The 13061-nt window shown below is 40.2% G+C and overlaps 1 protein-coding gene across 2 annotated transcripts in view; it reads left to right on the top strand.

Annotated features, from left to right (window-relative positions):
- LOC117415698 (actin filament-associated protein 1-like 2) overlaps window positions 1–13061 on the top strand; it is a 41749-nt gene that overhangs the window by 26482 nt on the left and 2206 nt on the right. The window contains exons 5-19 of one of the 2 annotated variants that reach the window (XM_034026357.3): window positions 3476–3566; window positions 4657–4746; window positions 5033–5238; window positions 5519–5698; window positions 6545–6631; window positions 6996–7080; window positions 7304–7408; window positions 7798–8009; window positions 8971–9116; window positions 9651–9759; window positions 11143–11343; window positions 11549–11786; window positions 11890–12054; window positions 12162–12364; window positions 12663–12800. In XM_034026357.3, coding sequence (XP_033882248.3) covers window positions 3476–3566; window positions 4657–4746; window positions 5033–5238; window positions 5519–5698; window positions 6545–6631; window positions 6996–7080; window positions 7304–7408; window positions 7798–8009; window positions 8971–9116; window positions 9651–9759; window positions 11143–11343; window positions 11549–11786; window positions 11890–12054; window positions 12162–12364; window positions 12663–12800 — 2256 coding nt within the window. The remainder of the gene's footprint in view (window positions 1–3475; window positions 3567–4656; window positions 4747–5032; window positions 5239–5518; window positions 5699–6544; window positions 6632–6995; window positions 7081–7303; window positions 7409–7797; window positions 8010–8970; window positions 9117–9650; window positions 9760–11142; window positions 11344–11548; window positions 11787–11889; window positions 12055–12161; window positions 12365–12662; window positions 12801–13061) is intronic. The other variant, XM_034026361.3, reaches the window with a different exon arrangement.

Genomic DNA, 13061 nt, shown 5'->3' on the forward strand with positions numbered 1-13061 from the left:
TTGTTAATACCATGAGCTAACCTTAGGCTTAAATGACATCACTATTTCAATGAAACACCCCAGCCATGCTGGAACTTAGAAACCGTCAGCTTCTGGGAATATTCAGTTTTCTCAGCTGCTCGGGAATTCTGGGTAATTCTCAACATCCCAGTAGCTTTGGCAAGGAAACAGATAAATAGTTTTTGGTTTTGTTTAGTGTAAAATATCATTTGAACACTGCTTTAGTCTGTGAGTTGTTCTTCAAAGCAATTGTTTTATAACATTCTGGTCACCATATGATATCAGAATAAACCCTGATCCATTACTTAAATAAATATAAGTTTAGGGAGGCAATATATGTGACGTTACAAAAACAGTATTATCGTTGTAACCTATCCTTCAGACAAACTAGAGCAAGGGTGTAAGTGTCTTCAGAAAAATAAAGCCCTGTTTATTTGTGTTCCACTTTGTAATAACGTATTTGTTGCTGAAATGTATCCTTTCCCAGCCTCTGTGTGTTTATGTTGCAAAGAGGTCTTGGCAGTGGAGACAGGGAGTTTCCACTTGTTGAAGATTTTTCAAAGGCTGTTTTTTATCTTTATTTGTGCCTGTCTCCTTATCCACTTCCTTGGCATATATTTCATGTTAAATAAAGTGACAGCCTCTGTTTGAAAAACGGGTAATATTTGTGGTCTAAAAGCTTTATGAGTCTGCATTTTCTGAAAACGCTAGTTAAGTATATGTTTTTAAATTAAGGCAGTTGTATTCTTTTTTAAAAAAGAAAAATATCAATAATTAAAATACGCAGATACTGAATAAGTCATCCAAGCTTACACCACATATGGCTGTGAAGACCATAATTACAGTACAAATGTGATAGCTTTGCACTGTTATGATCTGTTGTTCGTGTACTGTTTTATTAGAGACCCCTTTGAAGGTGCAGTACAGTATCTTGCACATGCTTGAAAAAAAAACTAAAGACTGAACAGCGTCACTTGCGTCACATATGAACAGATATTCTTGGACAGTGAAACACCTACCTACTGTAACACACAAATAACAACATTGGCATCTGATATAGTATTCAGAACTTCTCTCCCTGAGGGAGTGGGATGAGGGACAGACTGCTTTGGAATTTTGTGGAGCATTACCTGTTATTTTTAATTTTCTCTTTAACTATATTGTTATGATAACTTACTCTACTTTTGTTAACCGCAAAAGTTAAGCCTAAATGTAACTGTTAATTCTGCAAATATAGCCCTTCAAATGTTTTTATGATGCCTCAATACAAAATAAGAAGCCGAAGTCTGAAAATGATATATTCCTTGGTGTTTTCCAGCCCACAGCGATGATAAAGCTCCCTTTTTTATGTGTTGAGCTTCATAGCCGGCGTGAAATTCCACTGCTGTGATTACAGGCATGTCCAGCTTGACTGTCCTCAAAATAGGACACGTTTGTAGCCAAAACGAAGGGTGTACATTTTTTTTCTATGAAGAAATATTGATTTAGAATGTACCGAATTTTTCAAAGAAAAATTAATTTGGTACTTAATTAATTAATTAAGGATATATTATAGTTAAAGGATATATTGATAGTTAATGACACCCGAAGTTGGTGCTGATTTTAAGAGCGGTCCTAAAACATTTACAGGTTGATATAGATGACACTGATAGCTTTTTTCCTGCCAATAAAGCAATCGCGTTGTGCATTTTAAACTAGATATGTCTGAAAAGTCTGGGTTTGATTTTCCTTTCAGGCAAGCACTGAAAAGGACTCACAAGTATGCTGGTTGTTTTTCTGAGTTGCTCAGTGACATGCACCTGTACTGTATACGCCTGGTATCCGTGTGTGAGAGACTGGTACCCGTGTGTGAGAGACTGGTACCCATGTGTGAGAGACTGGTACCCGTGTGAGAGACTGGTACCCGTGTGAGAGACTGGTACCCCTATGAGAGACTGGTACCCGTGTGTGAGTCTGGTACCCCTGTGTGAGAGAGTGGTACCTGTGTGTGAGACTGGTACCCCTGTGTGAGACTGGTACCCCTATGAGAGACTGGTACTCCTGTGAGAGACTGGTACCCCTGTGTGTGAGACTGGTACCCCTGTGTAAGAGACTGGTACCCGTGTGAGAGACTGGTACCCGTGTGAGAGACTGGTACCCGTGTGTGAGTCTGGTACTCCTGTGAGAGACTGGTACCCATGTGAGAAACTGGTACCTGTGTGTGAGTCTAGTACCCCTGTGTGTACCTGGTACCTGTGTGTGAGTCTAGTACCCCTGTGTGTACCTGGTACCTGTGTGTGAGACTGGTACCCCTGTGTGAGAGACTGGTACCCGTGTGAGAGACTGGTACCGATTTGAGAGACTGGTACCTCTGTGAGAGACTGGTACCCGTGTGAGAGACTGGTACCGATTTGAGAGACTGGTACCTGTGTGAGAGACTGGAGGCTGAAGGCTAAGCATCTTAATGATAAATAAATAATCCCTAATCTAAATGCCAGGCCTCATTTACTGAAACTACAAAGCCTGACTACGAAACTGATTTTAAGGAAATATTCCTGCTTATCAGAACATTAAGCAGATTGGAATCATTGCTTTAAAAAGGCTTTAATCACAACACACCAATTGTAATTAATTTCAACTGGGAGTTTTTGTCAATATCTTGTGTGTTTAATGTATTAGTTAGTTCAAGTTGTGCATCAGCAGTAAAATCAATAACAAGCTCACATTTTGCTGTGAAGGAAAGTATACGATCATCAGCACTGAATGTTTTTAAGGTATTTTCTTTCAGACGTCTGGAAATGTTGTGTTTGCAATCTTGTAGTGTGTACTTTGCTGAGAGATGCATGAATGCATCTACAATTAGACAGATAACAAAACCCTTCTATTATTGTCTGCCTATGAATGTGTGGCTGGCTTAATTGCACAATGATATGTTATGCAGGAGCAGACATACACACAGAGGCAGTTTCACCTACAAGGCAAGCAGAAAGTGCAGTTTGTGCAATACAGTTAATCGCAGCCATTGCATAAATTAAAGAAGATCCATTGAAGCCTGAAATAGTTTATAGAATACTAAACATTGAACATGAAAGCTTGCTGCTGTCTGCCCATGTGGTATTGACTGTAAGTATGTGGGCAAACCATGACATACAGCAGCACACACACATGGCTTTAAAAAAAGGCATGTTTGAGATTTGAATTTGACAAACCGTTTCGAAGATTATATCGCAAACATGTTTATTGCAGTACCAGGTTTCACTGTCAGACTGGCAATGTAAACCATAGTATAGTTCACAAGAATTCAAATGATTATTTATATAAAGAATAAAAACATGATGTTTTCTTTGGTGTTTCTCTTTAGAAGACACGTTATAATAACACATGTGATTCATAGAATTCCCTTTGTGCGTCAGATGTCATTCGGGTGTCCTGCACAATAAGCATTGCATGTGAAGAAGCAGATGCAGAATACTCCTAATCTATTCTCTTCCTTCAGTGTTCAGACAGGGAGCCTCTTCCAGCACCCAAGCTGGAGTCCCCCGAGGGGTACTATGAAGAAGCACAGCCGTATGACACAGCTACCAATGGTATGGTGCACGTTGTTTTTCACTGATACTCTGGTCTAGTTCTTGTGTTATGGATAAATCGAGCATTCAGAATATATTTCAATGGAATTCCCAGGTTAAAAGCGAGGTATTAACTAATGTTTCAACATCCACTTTCCTGTCCTACCAATGAAAGTTTGAACATCTCCTAACTATGATAAATAGATGAAATAGTAGATTTTAAAAAATATGTCCTGACTATTGCTGCATATAACATGGGTCACTGCAGAGTAAAGTGTAGTGAAGCATGGCAGAGCATGGTAAAACCTGGCAAGTGCATAGCTGTGCATGGTGAAATCCTGGTAAGTTATGCAACTCCTGAAATTGTGTGTCTCCCTTCTTCTCTGTCTTCGCTGAGCTTTCAAACTTGTTTTCCTTTCTCCTAAAAGTCTGTAGATTTAGCACATGCACGTACATGCAATTGTAGCTGGAGTAACCTCAGACAGCCCACACATAGTACTATAGAAGGCACTAACTTGTCTTTATTGGAATATGTGGCTGTCTAACTTCACTGCATATGAACAGAATTACAATAATTTGAGTTTTATTAAACAAGCAGCATCTACTTCAGACTACTTCTCCTCCTGTGGGCACTGGAATGCACATTAAAATAAAAATAGTTCATATTTGAAGCAGATGTTGATTTTCAAGTTCATGGTTTTAGAAACGTTATCAATATGGTGATTTAGCAGCCTAATTTCCAGGCAAAATTCATTTCTAAATTGGCTCACTTTATGCTTTGCGTGCATGCCAATTTTTTTTAAAGAAATGTCATTGCATTTTTTTGTACATATAAACAAGTTGCCTATTTATTGTTATTAATATATATATATATATATATATATATATATATATATATATATTCTTGTGTTATTAGACAGAATTGCAGAATTTAAAAAAAAATAAAAATAACAAAAAACATTTGACAGAAGGAATTTAGATGCCTCAGTATATGAAGGCCACTACCAGTAATGTGCATAAGCAAGCTTAACATACTAGAACATGAACTTGAGGATCTTCTCCCTCTCTTTCTCCCTCCCCCTCTCTCTCGTTCTTGTTCTGTGTCCCTCAGATATTGGTTGTTTCGGTAGACTTATCGTCTCTGGAGCCAGGACACATATAGAGGCTGCTGATGGTGTGAATTATGCTACGATCAGCAGGGGTATCTCTTTAAATTCAGATCTTTCATGACATTGCAATTACTGCTGTGAGTGTAAGAATATACGCGGGGGGGGTAAATTGTCCCTTGACTGTTTTCTGCTATGCAAGTCACATGTGTGTACTGGAAAATTCGCCTTGCTGGTGATGTCTTATATAAAACTTGCATTATGGTGCTGTACAAGGTACTATCATGTTTTACATTTTGAATTGTTCTGCATGGACAACATGGAAAACATAAAGTACAATACTGCTGCACCACATAGTGACATCTACTGCTTGTGTTTTAGAGGATGGTGAAGCCGTCAGCAGCTCCTATGAATCATATGATGAAGAAGAGGTGACCAAAGGGAAGTCCACCACCCATCAGTGGCCGTCCACTGAGGCTTCCATCGAGCTCATGAAGGACGTCCGCATCTGTGCCTTCCTTTGGAGGAAGAAGTGGCTGGGTCAGTGGGCCAAACAACTGTGTGTCATCAGGGAAAACAGACTGCTGGTAGGTGAACCGCTGACACAGTGGGAATTTCCTACGAAAAGCTAACTGACTTCAAAAGGTCGTTGAATACCCATTCTTCACAGTGCGGCTTTATAAGGAATCACTCAGTTTACATGTATGTATTGTGGAACAATATTAGTTAGAAGATCACAGTAATATTTTTGGCAACTGGATGACCTTTCAAAGCCATGCTGCCTTGCTAGAATAGACTGCACCTCATGAGTTTTACTGTATTGTAACGTTATTATTAGTAACCATACCCCTCGTCCCCACCTTCCAGTGTTACAAGAGCTCGAAGGACCAGAATCCTCAGCTAGATGTGTCTCTGGTTGGCTGCAGTGTTGTTTACAAAGAGAAACAAGTCAAGAAGAAAGAGCACAATCTGAAAATCATTCCCCTTACTGGAGACGTGATCGTCCTGGGGCTTCAAAGCAAGGAGCAGACCGAACAGTGGCTTAAGGTCAGTGTAGCAGGCTGTACAGTAACATGCTGCTGATGAGATAAGATATCCACTTGATATATTTGATGGAATGTTACTGTAATTCTACACTTATAAACATGTACAATCGGCTATGAATCAGTGGTACATGTCATGTATGTGTGCCATGTATGAAGTGACCCAGCTGGATGACGCAGTGCTTCTTTGTCCTGCCTGTGTGGGTGCCCTTTGCCCTGCCTGTGTGGGCGCTCAAGACTGTCGTCAGCAGCACCTCTTTTGAAATGTTTAACAAGCACCCTCTTTCAGCACAACGAGATTGGACTGGCTCATCAATCACAATGCTTTTATGTGAGGGACTCTGAAAAAGTGAAACACTTTATTGCTGTCTTTGTACCGAGTGGGAGAGGCTGTCAAATGAAATAAAAGAAAGAAGGGTTGGGAAAGACAAGGCAGAGTAATGAAGCTGGAGCGATGGCTCTTGGGGTCTCCTTGTTAATGCAGATGTACTTTGAACTGCAGATAAAAAAAAAGGGTCCAAACAGGGTATGTGAACAAGGTGGCTTTAAAAAAAAAAGAAATCCACACAGTGTGTTTACAAATAATCGAGCAAACAGATTCAAGGCCATGCAGCGGACAGTACACATGAAGCTGCACCTTGAGAAGCTGTTTAAAGCCCATACTGTTTTTAAAAAATATTTTAATGTAATCATAATTCATAATTATTTTAAAATTCTTTGAATCCAACTCTTATATTAAAATCAAAATAAAATAAATATGTGTGGTTTATCTACTACAGTTCTTTGAAATTGCTAACATGTATTTTTTTAATATTATTATTTCTATTATATGTATTAATAAATCCAACAGGCGATTCAAGAAATCACCAAAAAACAATTAGAAATTCCTGATGGATCCCATTACACCTCAGATTCACCACGCCTCAGATGCACCAAAGTAAGTACTGTATAAGATGGCTGAATCACGTGTGGTGGAGGCAGATTCTCCTTACCTGTTTTTATTTTTTATTTTAGGTGTGCAAATTAAGTTGTATGTCCAGTAGCTTTTAAACAGCAAAAACTGTTGATAGTCCAGGCTCTAAACAAAACTAAATGAGAGCACGTATTTTGTGCAGGTTTACAAGCCATTTACATGCATGAAGGGTCCACTTGAACATTTACAGAATTACTTCCAAAAGCATTGAGGAAGTTTGGGAAGAAAAATCTTATAAAGCTGTCATTTGCATTGAAATGTTCAGAGAACATGTGTGAAACTTACAAGCCTCTAGAACTGTAACCTCTGTCATATTGCTTGCTGCCAGGTTGACGTACATGAGAGACATTCAATAGCATCGGAGAGTGGAAGCAGCACGGACAGTCACGCAGAAACCCCGGAGATAAAAGATGGTAAAACCTCTGTTTGTTCTAACACAGGCTGGAAGAGCACCTCTCATTTACATTCCAGTTACCCGTGCAAACCAGGGTGAAAGCTGTGCTTGCACAGTGTTTATTGTGAGTAAGTGGGTGAAAGCTGTGCTTGCATGGTGTTGATTGTGAGTGAGTGGGTGTAAGCTATGCTTGCACAGTGTTTATTGTGAGTGACTGACTGTTCCTTTTTTGTTGCTTGTAGTTAAGAAAAAGTACGGAGCAGGATTGAAACTCAGTAATTTCATGAACATTGGGAAAAAGAAGTGCAGCTCTTTGGAGAGCCCAGAGAAATGTGTCGACACGTCTGGTAAGGCATTGGCTTTTGCTCTTCATTCTCTCATAGCAGCAAAGTGCTGCTTTACATTCAAATGAGATTTCCTGTTTCCTTTTGAAGACGTTTGCTCAGGCAGTAAAAATATAAGGTCATTCTTGGTACTAGGAATATACAATGGCAATCAAATTGTTTATACCCCTGGTTCACTGCAGTATTTAACTCTGTTAATCACATGACAATCAATAACAGCATAGACAGGGTAAGAGTTATTATTATTGGTATTATTTTTGCACCAGTTAATAGTTGTTGCCTTTTAAACCACAACACAAATTGGATTGGTCTGGTTTTAGCCTTTTAGATTACAAGTTCCCTGGTCCTTGACATTAAACAGACTCTGCCAGTTTACTGTGCTTTACACACAGGTTACATGAATGTGCTTGTGAACAGCCAGTGGAGGACACGATGGTGTCTGATCAAGAACGGACAACTTTACTTCTATCAGGACAAGAGTAAAAACAAAGCCGTCCACCAGCCACTGTCCCTGGGGGGGTGTGTGGTGGTGCCAGACCCCAGTCCAGAGCACTTGTACTCCTTCAGGATACTGCACGAGGGGGAGCAGAGGGTTACGCTAGAGGTGAGCTTGTGACTCCGCTGTGGGGTCAGGTCATTCTTAACGCTTTCATTTAGGGATGATCTAACCGCTGTGTTAGTCTCTTCATTAGACTTGTGTTTTTTGTATTAACTTCAGAAGTAGACAGGCGGTGTGGTGAAGGAGTTAACAATAACCCTGGTTCAGGGTCAGCGCATTGCACCTGTCCTGCAACACTTCTGTGGCACAGGCTCAGAACTCTCACTAGAGACGCAGGAGAATCAGACTCATTGAAGATACGCCGAAATAATCCACTTTTCTCTAAAGCACACTCACGACTCATCCTGCTCCGAGTTTACTGTGGTGTCCTATGAGTTTAGTAGAACGGTGAAAGCTTTTGTAACAGCAGAGGTGGTCTCACATTAATCAAAGATTACTATGGAGGTGTTATATAGAAATGTCTAGCTTCGGGCTACTCGTGAATACAAGGGATCTAAGAGTTACCTACTGGAACACATTTTAGTCAGACGATAAAAATAATGGAAATCATTAAATTGTACAATTTCATTAGATTAAGTAAGCAATTTAGAGTGAAAAATGGGAAACCATTAGCTTAATGAAGATGTAAATGCAAGCATGTTTGGGGTCCTTTAGCAGTCAAGTCTGTTTTTAATGAACACTCTCCATTTCAATTCTTGGGACTGTGCCTAGGATAAAGAAGCAGTAATTGATTCTTTCCAGAGTTGTGATGCATCCTAGAGTGTCAGCTGTTTTAGTATGAGAGTGCCTCCACTCGAGCATTGCCATAGGAAGATTGTTTGTATGTTACATGTACAACCATGAAGGTATAAACAATTAACAGGAGTGCTTGTTTTCCCTTGTCGTTGTGACAATTGATTGTCTGTAATCATGTTGCGTAACCCATTCTAATGAATGGCATGGCGGTATTTATATCTGCCACCTTCAAGGTCAGCTCAGTAGACCTTGGTGTTCTTCCTCTTTGCAGGCGAAGTCTTCAGATGAGATGGGTCACTGGCTGGGTCTGTTATTATCAGAGTCTGGATCCAAAACCGACCCTGAGGAGCTTACTTACGATTACGTTGACTCAGAGAGGATATCATGCATCGTCAACGCCGCAAAGAATTCTTTGAAGTAAGTATTTTATTCCTCATGTATCTCTGGAAGATGATTTGAAACTGATTTGGATTCAGACTGATATACAAATATACAAATAGCACAGCCTGTGGATGGCACACTATTGCAGAAGAATGTAGAACACACGTGGCACCCAGTCATTCTGCATGGGGAATAAATGAATAGTGTTTAGGGTACCACTGCACCCGTGCACAGCCCATTTACGACTCCTCGAGCTCTAAGCTACTGTGTGGTGAACCCCCTTATAAAAGATTACTTTTATAAGGGGGTGAAAGCATAGTAAATAGAAACCATGTTTAACTATGTTATATATATAGCATTGTGGAAGGAAATACGGTTATGAAGTGTATATTTCGAGGCTGAATCATTTATTATTATCTGAGCTGTGTGTCTGTGTGTTGTATTACAGCCTCAGTCTGTCCCCAGTCCCTTCCTTTATTTGAGCTGTGTGTCTGTGTGTTGTATTACAGCCTCAGTCTGTCCCCAGTCCCTTCCTTTATTTGAGCTGTGTGTCTGTGTGTTGTATTACAGCCTCATGCAGAGGAAATACTCGGAGCCCAATACATACACAGATAACCTGCCTGCCATTCCGAATGATTCTGATGACATTTACGATGATGTGGATGTGCCCGAACACACGGTAAGAAATAGGCTTCTGTGCAAAGGACTGTCTTTCAGTAAAGGATAACTTTACATACATTTTTAATTTAATTTGTAACATTTTTTTTCTTCTTCTACAAACAGTATATTGTTGGTTTACCGCTCAGTTAATTTTTTTTTTAAATCAGGGCCTATTCAATTTTTTTTATCTTTCCCGTGCACATAAACCAGCACTTAGACTTTACTAGGGCTTCTGTTTTTTCGGTTTTTATTAATTACATTTTTCGGTGCTTATTTTTAGCTATTTTCGAGGTACATTTTTTCAGGGCTTTTGCTTTCTTTATATTGTATGAAATTATTGTTTTCGGTTATTTTCCAAAATGCTTGGCCGTTTTTTTCTGTCACAATATATATAGTAACTGGACAGTACTTGCACACTTAAGTTGTACCTTCTTTCCTTTGTTAAGTTGTACATTCTTTCCTTCTGGGGTTTTTGTGTGTCTAAGCATTTGTTTTACATTTCGCCACAATTTGCAATTTTGTTAAATCCTCCCTATTTAACTGTAGTACAGCTTTAAATCCCCGTGAACAAGCCTCCGTTCCTGATTGCAATCTCGTTCTAAATCTCGTAAGCGGAGTCTCCAATAGAAATGTAGGGATTTGCTGCCACTCAGCAGTTGGGTGGGTTTAAAGTATTCAGAACAAATCAATGATAGATACAAGTCAGGAAGGAAAGACTTTGCCAACAGGGATTTTTTTTGTAGTAGCTATTTTTTATTTTTTTTAAATTGGAAAGGGGTGAAGTCAGTGTGAATTGAATAACCATTTCCAGTGTTTTTCCAGTGCTTATTGTCTATACCCCGATTACATTGTTTTGTATCGGGGGTATTTTTTCATTGTTTATCGGTTAAGCCCTCAACAGAATTAAAAACATGTACTAGACCCTTAGGACCAGGATTTGGCATGCTTTGTACAAGCCTTCTGGTCATTAAAGATATTCTGCCCTCTAGTGGACAGGATGTGTTGGCACATGTTGAAGCTTTAAAGATCAATAACCTGTTTCACTGAACTGTCTTTTCTTGTTCTCCAGCTATTGCGTCTTTCTTCACTAATCTGCTCTACCAATCCTATGTTTTTGATTGATTTTCAAGCAGCAAGACTGTGAGGCTATTTCCATAAGGTCATGCTGTGTTCAGAAACCATCCTGAGGTGCTCAAGGTTTTCAGTTAGCCTGGATGTTCACCACATTCTCCAACCCATCGTTGGTTTTACAACTTCATGCCCCGAAGGATTTTTTCTGTTTAACTTCTGCTGAACATATGAAAGCCTACCAGAACGAGCTGCTCGGTGTTTCTGTGTTTAATTCCTGCAACGACTCCACGGCAGCCTTTCATCGTTCGTTCGCTCTTTCTGCCTCCCGCAGCAAGAGAATGCAGTGGACTCCTGGAGCCCTGAGCAGGAGAAGGACAGAGTTTACCTGGACCTGATCCCAGTCAAGTCCTTCCTTCACCCCTGCCCCGGCTGGCCCTCTCCTGGGGTCTCCCCTGTCCTGGGGAGAGCCTCCTGCCAAGCTCCGGACTCGGAGAGGGAGGGGGACAGCCAACCTCTGGAAGGAACCAGCAAGGTGGTAATTTAACCCAAGTCTGCTTACCCCTCCTTGGATTTCAAGTCCAGAGTTAAAAGCCTTGGTGACCTTGTTATTATTCTTGGCATATATTCATAACTCTCAGATCACTAGGGTGAAATTTATATATTATATATATATATAAATATATATATATATATATTATATATATTATTCTTATTTCTTTTTTTTTTTCTGAAAACAGGCATTTCAACAGAGGACTGATTCTGAGCTACCACCAGCTAGGACCAACATTAAAACTCAGACATCTACACCAGAAATGGATGTTGATCAGACCTCTCCAAAGACCACAATTAACATCCAATCCCAGCACCAGAAAATCTTCTTCCCCAGTACTGACCCACATAGGAAAAGCACAGCCAGTCCACAAGCAGTGAGAGTGACCTCTGAGATGCCAGACAGGCCCAAGCTCCCAGCAGCAGGTCAGTCTGTTTCAGGGCAGGGATGGGGTGCATTGGTGCTCTGTGCTACTGTGCTCCCTTCTCTGCAGGCTAAACAAGCGACTGATTGTCTTCACTTCTACAGGATCAATAGAGACCAAACTGGGGAAGGGTCGGACCGAAGCAGAGATCCGTCGCTTCACCGACGAGAGGGACAGGCTGGAGAGGGAGAAGGAGCAGATCCGCAACAGCCTGGCCCTGCTGCGCAAACACAAGCGGGACCTCAAAGAAGACATCAGCAGCTCTAATGGTAACTGAAGTTTAAATCAGACGCTTCCACGTGTGCTGCTTGCCTAACAATAACAGAAGTAATAGTACCCATTTCCGAATATCCGCTTTCTATTTTCTTAACTACAGATGCAGGCAGGCTAGCTGATCTGGAGCACATGCTGAGGGAGATGGAGGAGGACTGTAAGCAGAAAGAGAGGCAGCGAGTGGACCTTGAACTGAACCTGATGGAAGTAAAAGAAAGCTTAAAGAAAGCAGAATCAGGGCCAGTAACGTTGGGGACAGCGGTGGACAGCAGCCTTTTAGAAACAGCGAGTTCAAGATTACCAGAGGTGCTGCTCAATCACTTTACAATAGCAACGACAAAGTGGAAGGGCATGCCAATCATTACACCTGATTAGACACTAGGTGTCACTATTGTCCAACAAACATCATAATATTATTTTTAGTAACAGATTTCTACTTGTATCCTGAAGTGGAAAGTGTTGAATAATAATTATAAACTACCAAAACCTACAGCTGCTTTAGCTGAAATTCCTTCTGTACAGATTGTTACTAAAAAAACAAAAAGAAGGATATTGACCCTAAAAGAACAGTTAATTAAAGTTTTTTCTCTCCATCTTTTCCAAGGCAAAAGCAGCTACATATACAGCACTAGCAACACCAAACAATGGAGAGGTTTCACCAGTCAACTGTGCAACAAACTTAAAGAACAGACCCTTATCAATCATGGCGGCAAGCAAGGGGAATGTCTTACAGAAAGCAAAGGTGAGAGTTGCAAAATCAATTAATTCAGTAAGTCAGGTAATATCAGTCTCATCAATGTACTGTCGGTAATGTCACATAGGAGAGAAATGGTGGTTAGATTGCAGTAGCTGTGCAGTATATTTGGGCAGACAACACCTGTAATGTATTTGCACTAAAACTGCATTGCAAATGCAACTTGATAAACTGCAGTTTAGGTGAAGTTACAGATATATTTATAGCTATAGATACGTTTTACAAACAAATATTATCACATAAGGGAGA

Source organism: Acipenser ruthenus, chromosome 7 (genome assembly GCF_902713425.1).
Source record: "Acipenser ruthenus chromosome 7, fAciRut3.2 maternal haplotype, whole genome shotgun sequence".
Taxonomy (NCBI): domain Eukaryota; kingdom Metazoa; phylum Chordata; class Actinopteri; order Acipenseriformes; family Acipenseridae; genus Acipenser; species Acipenser ruthenus.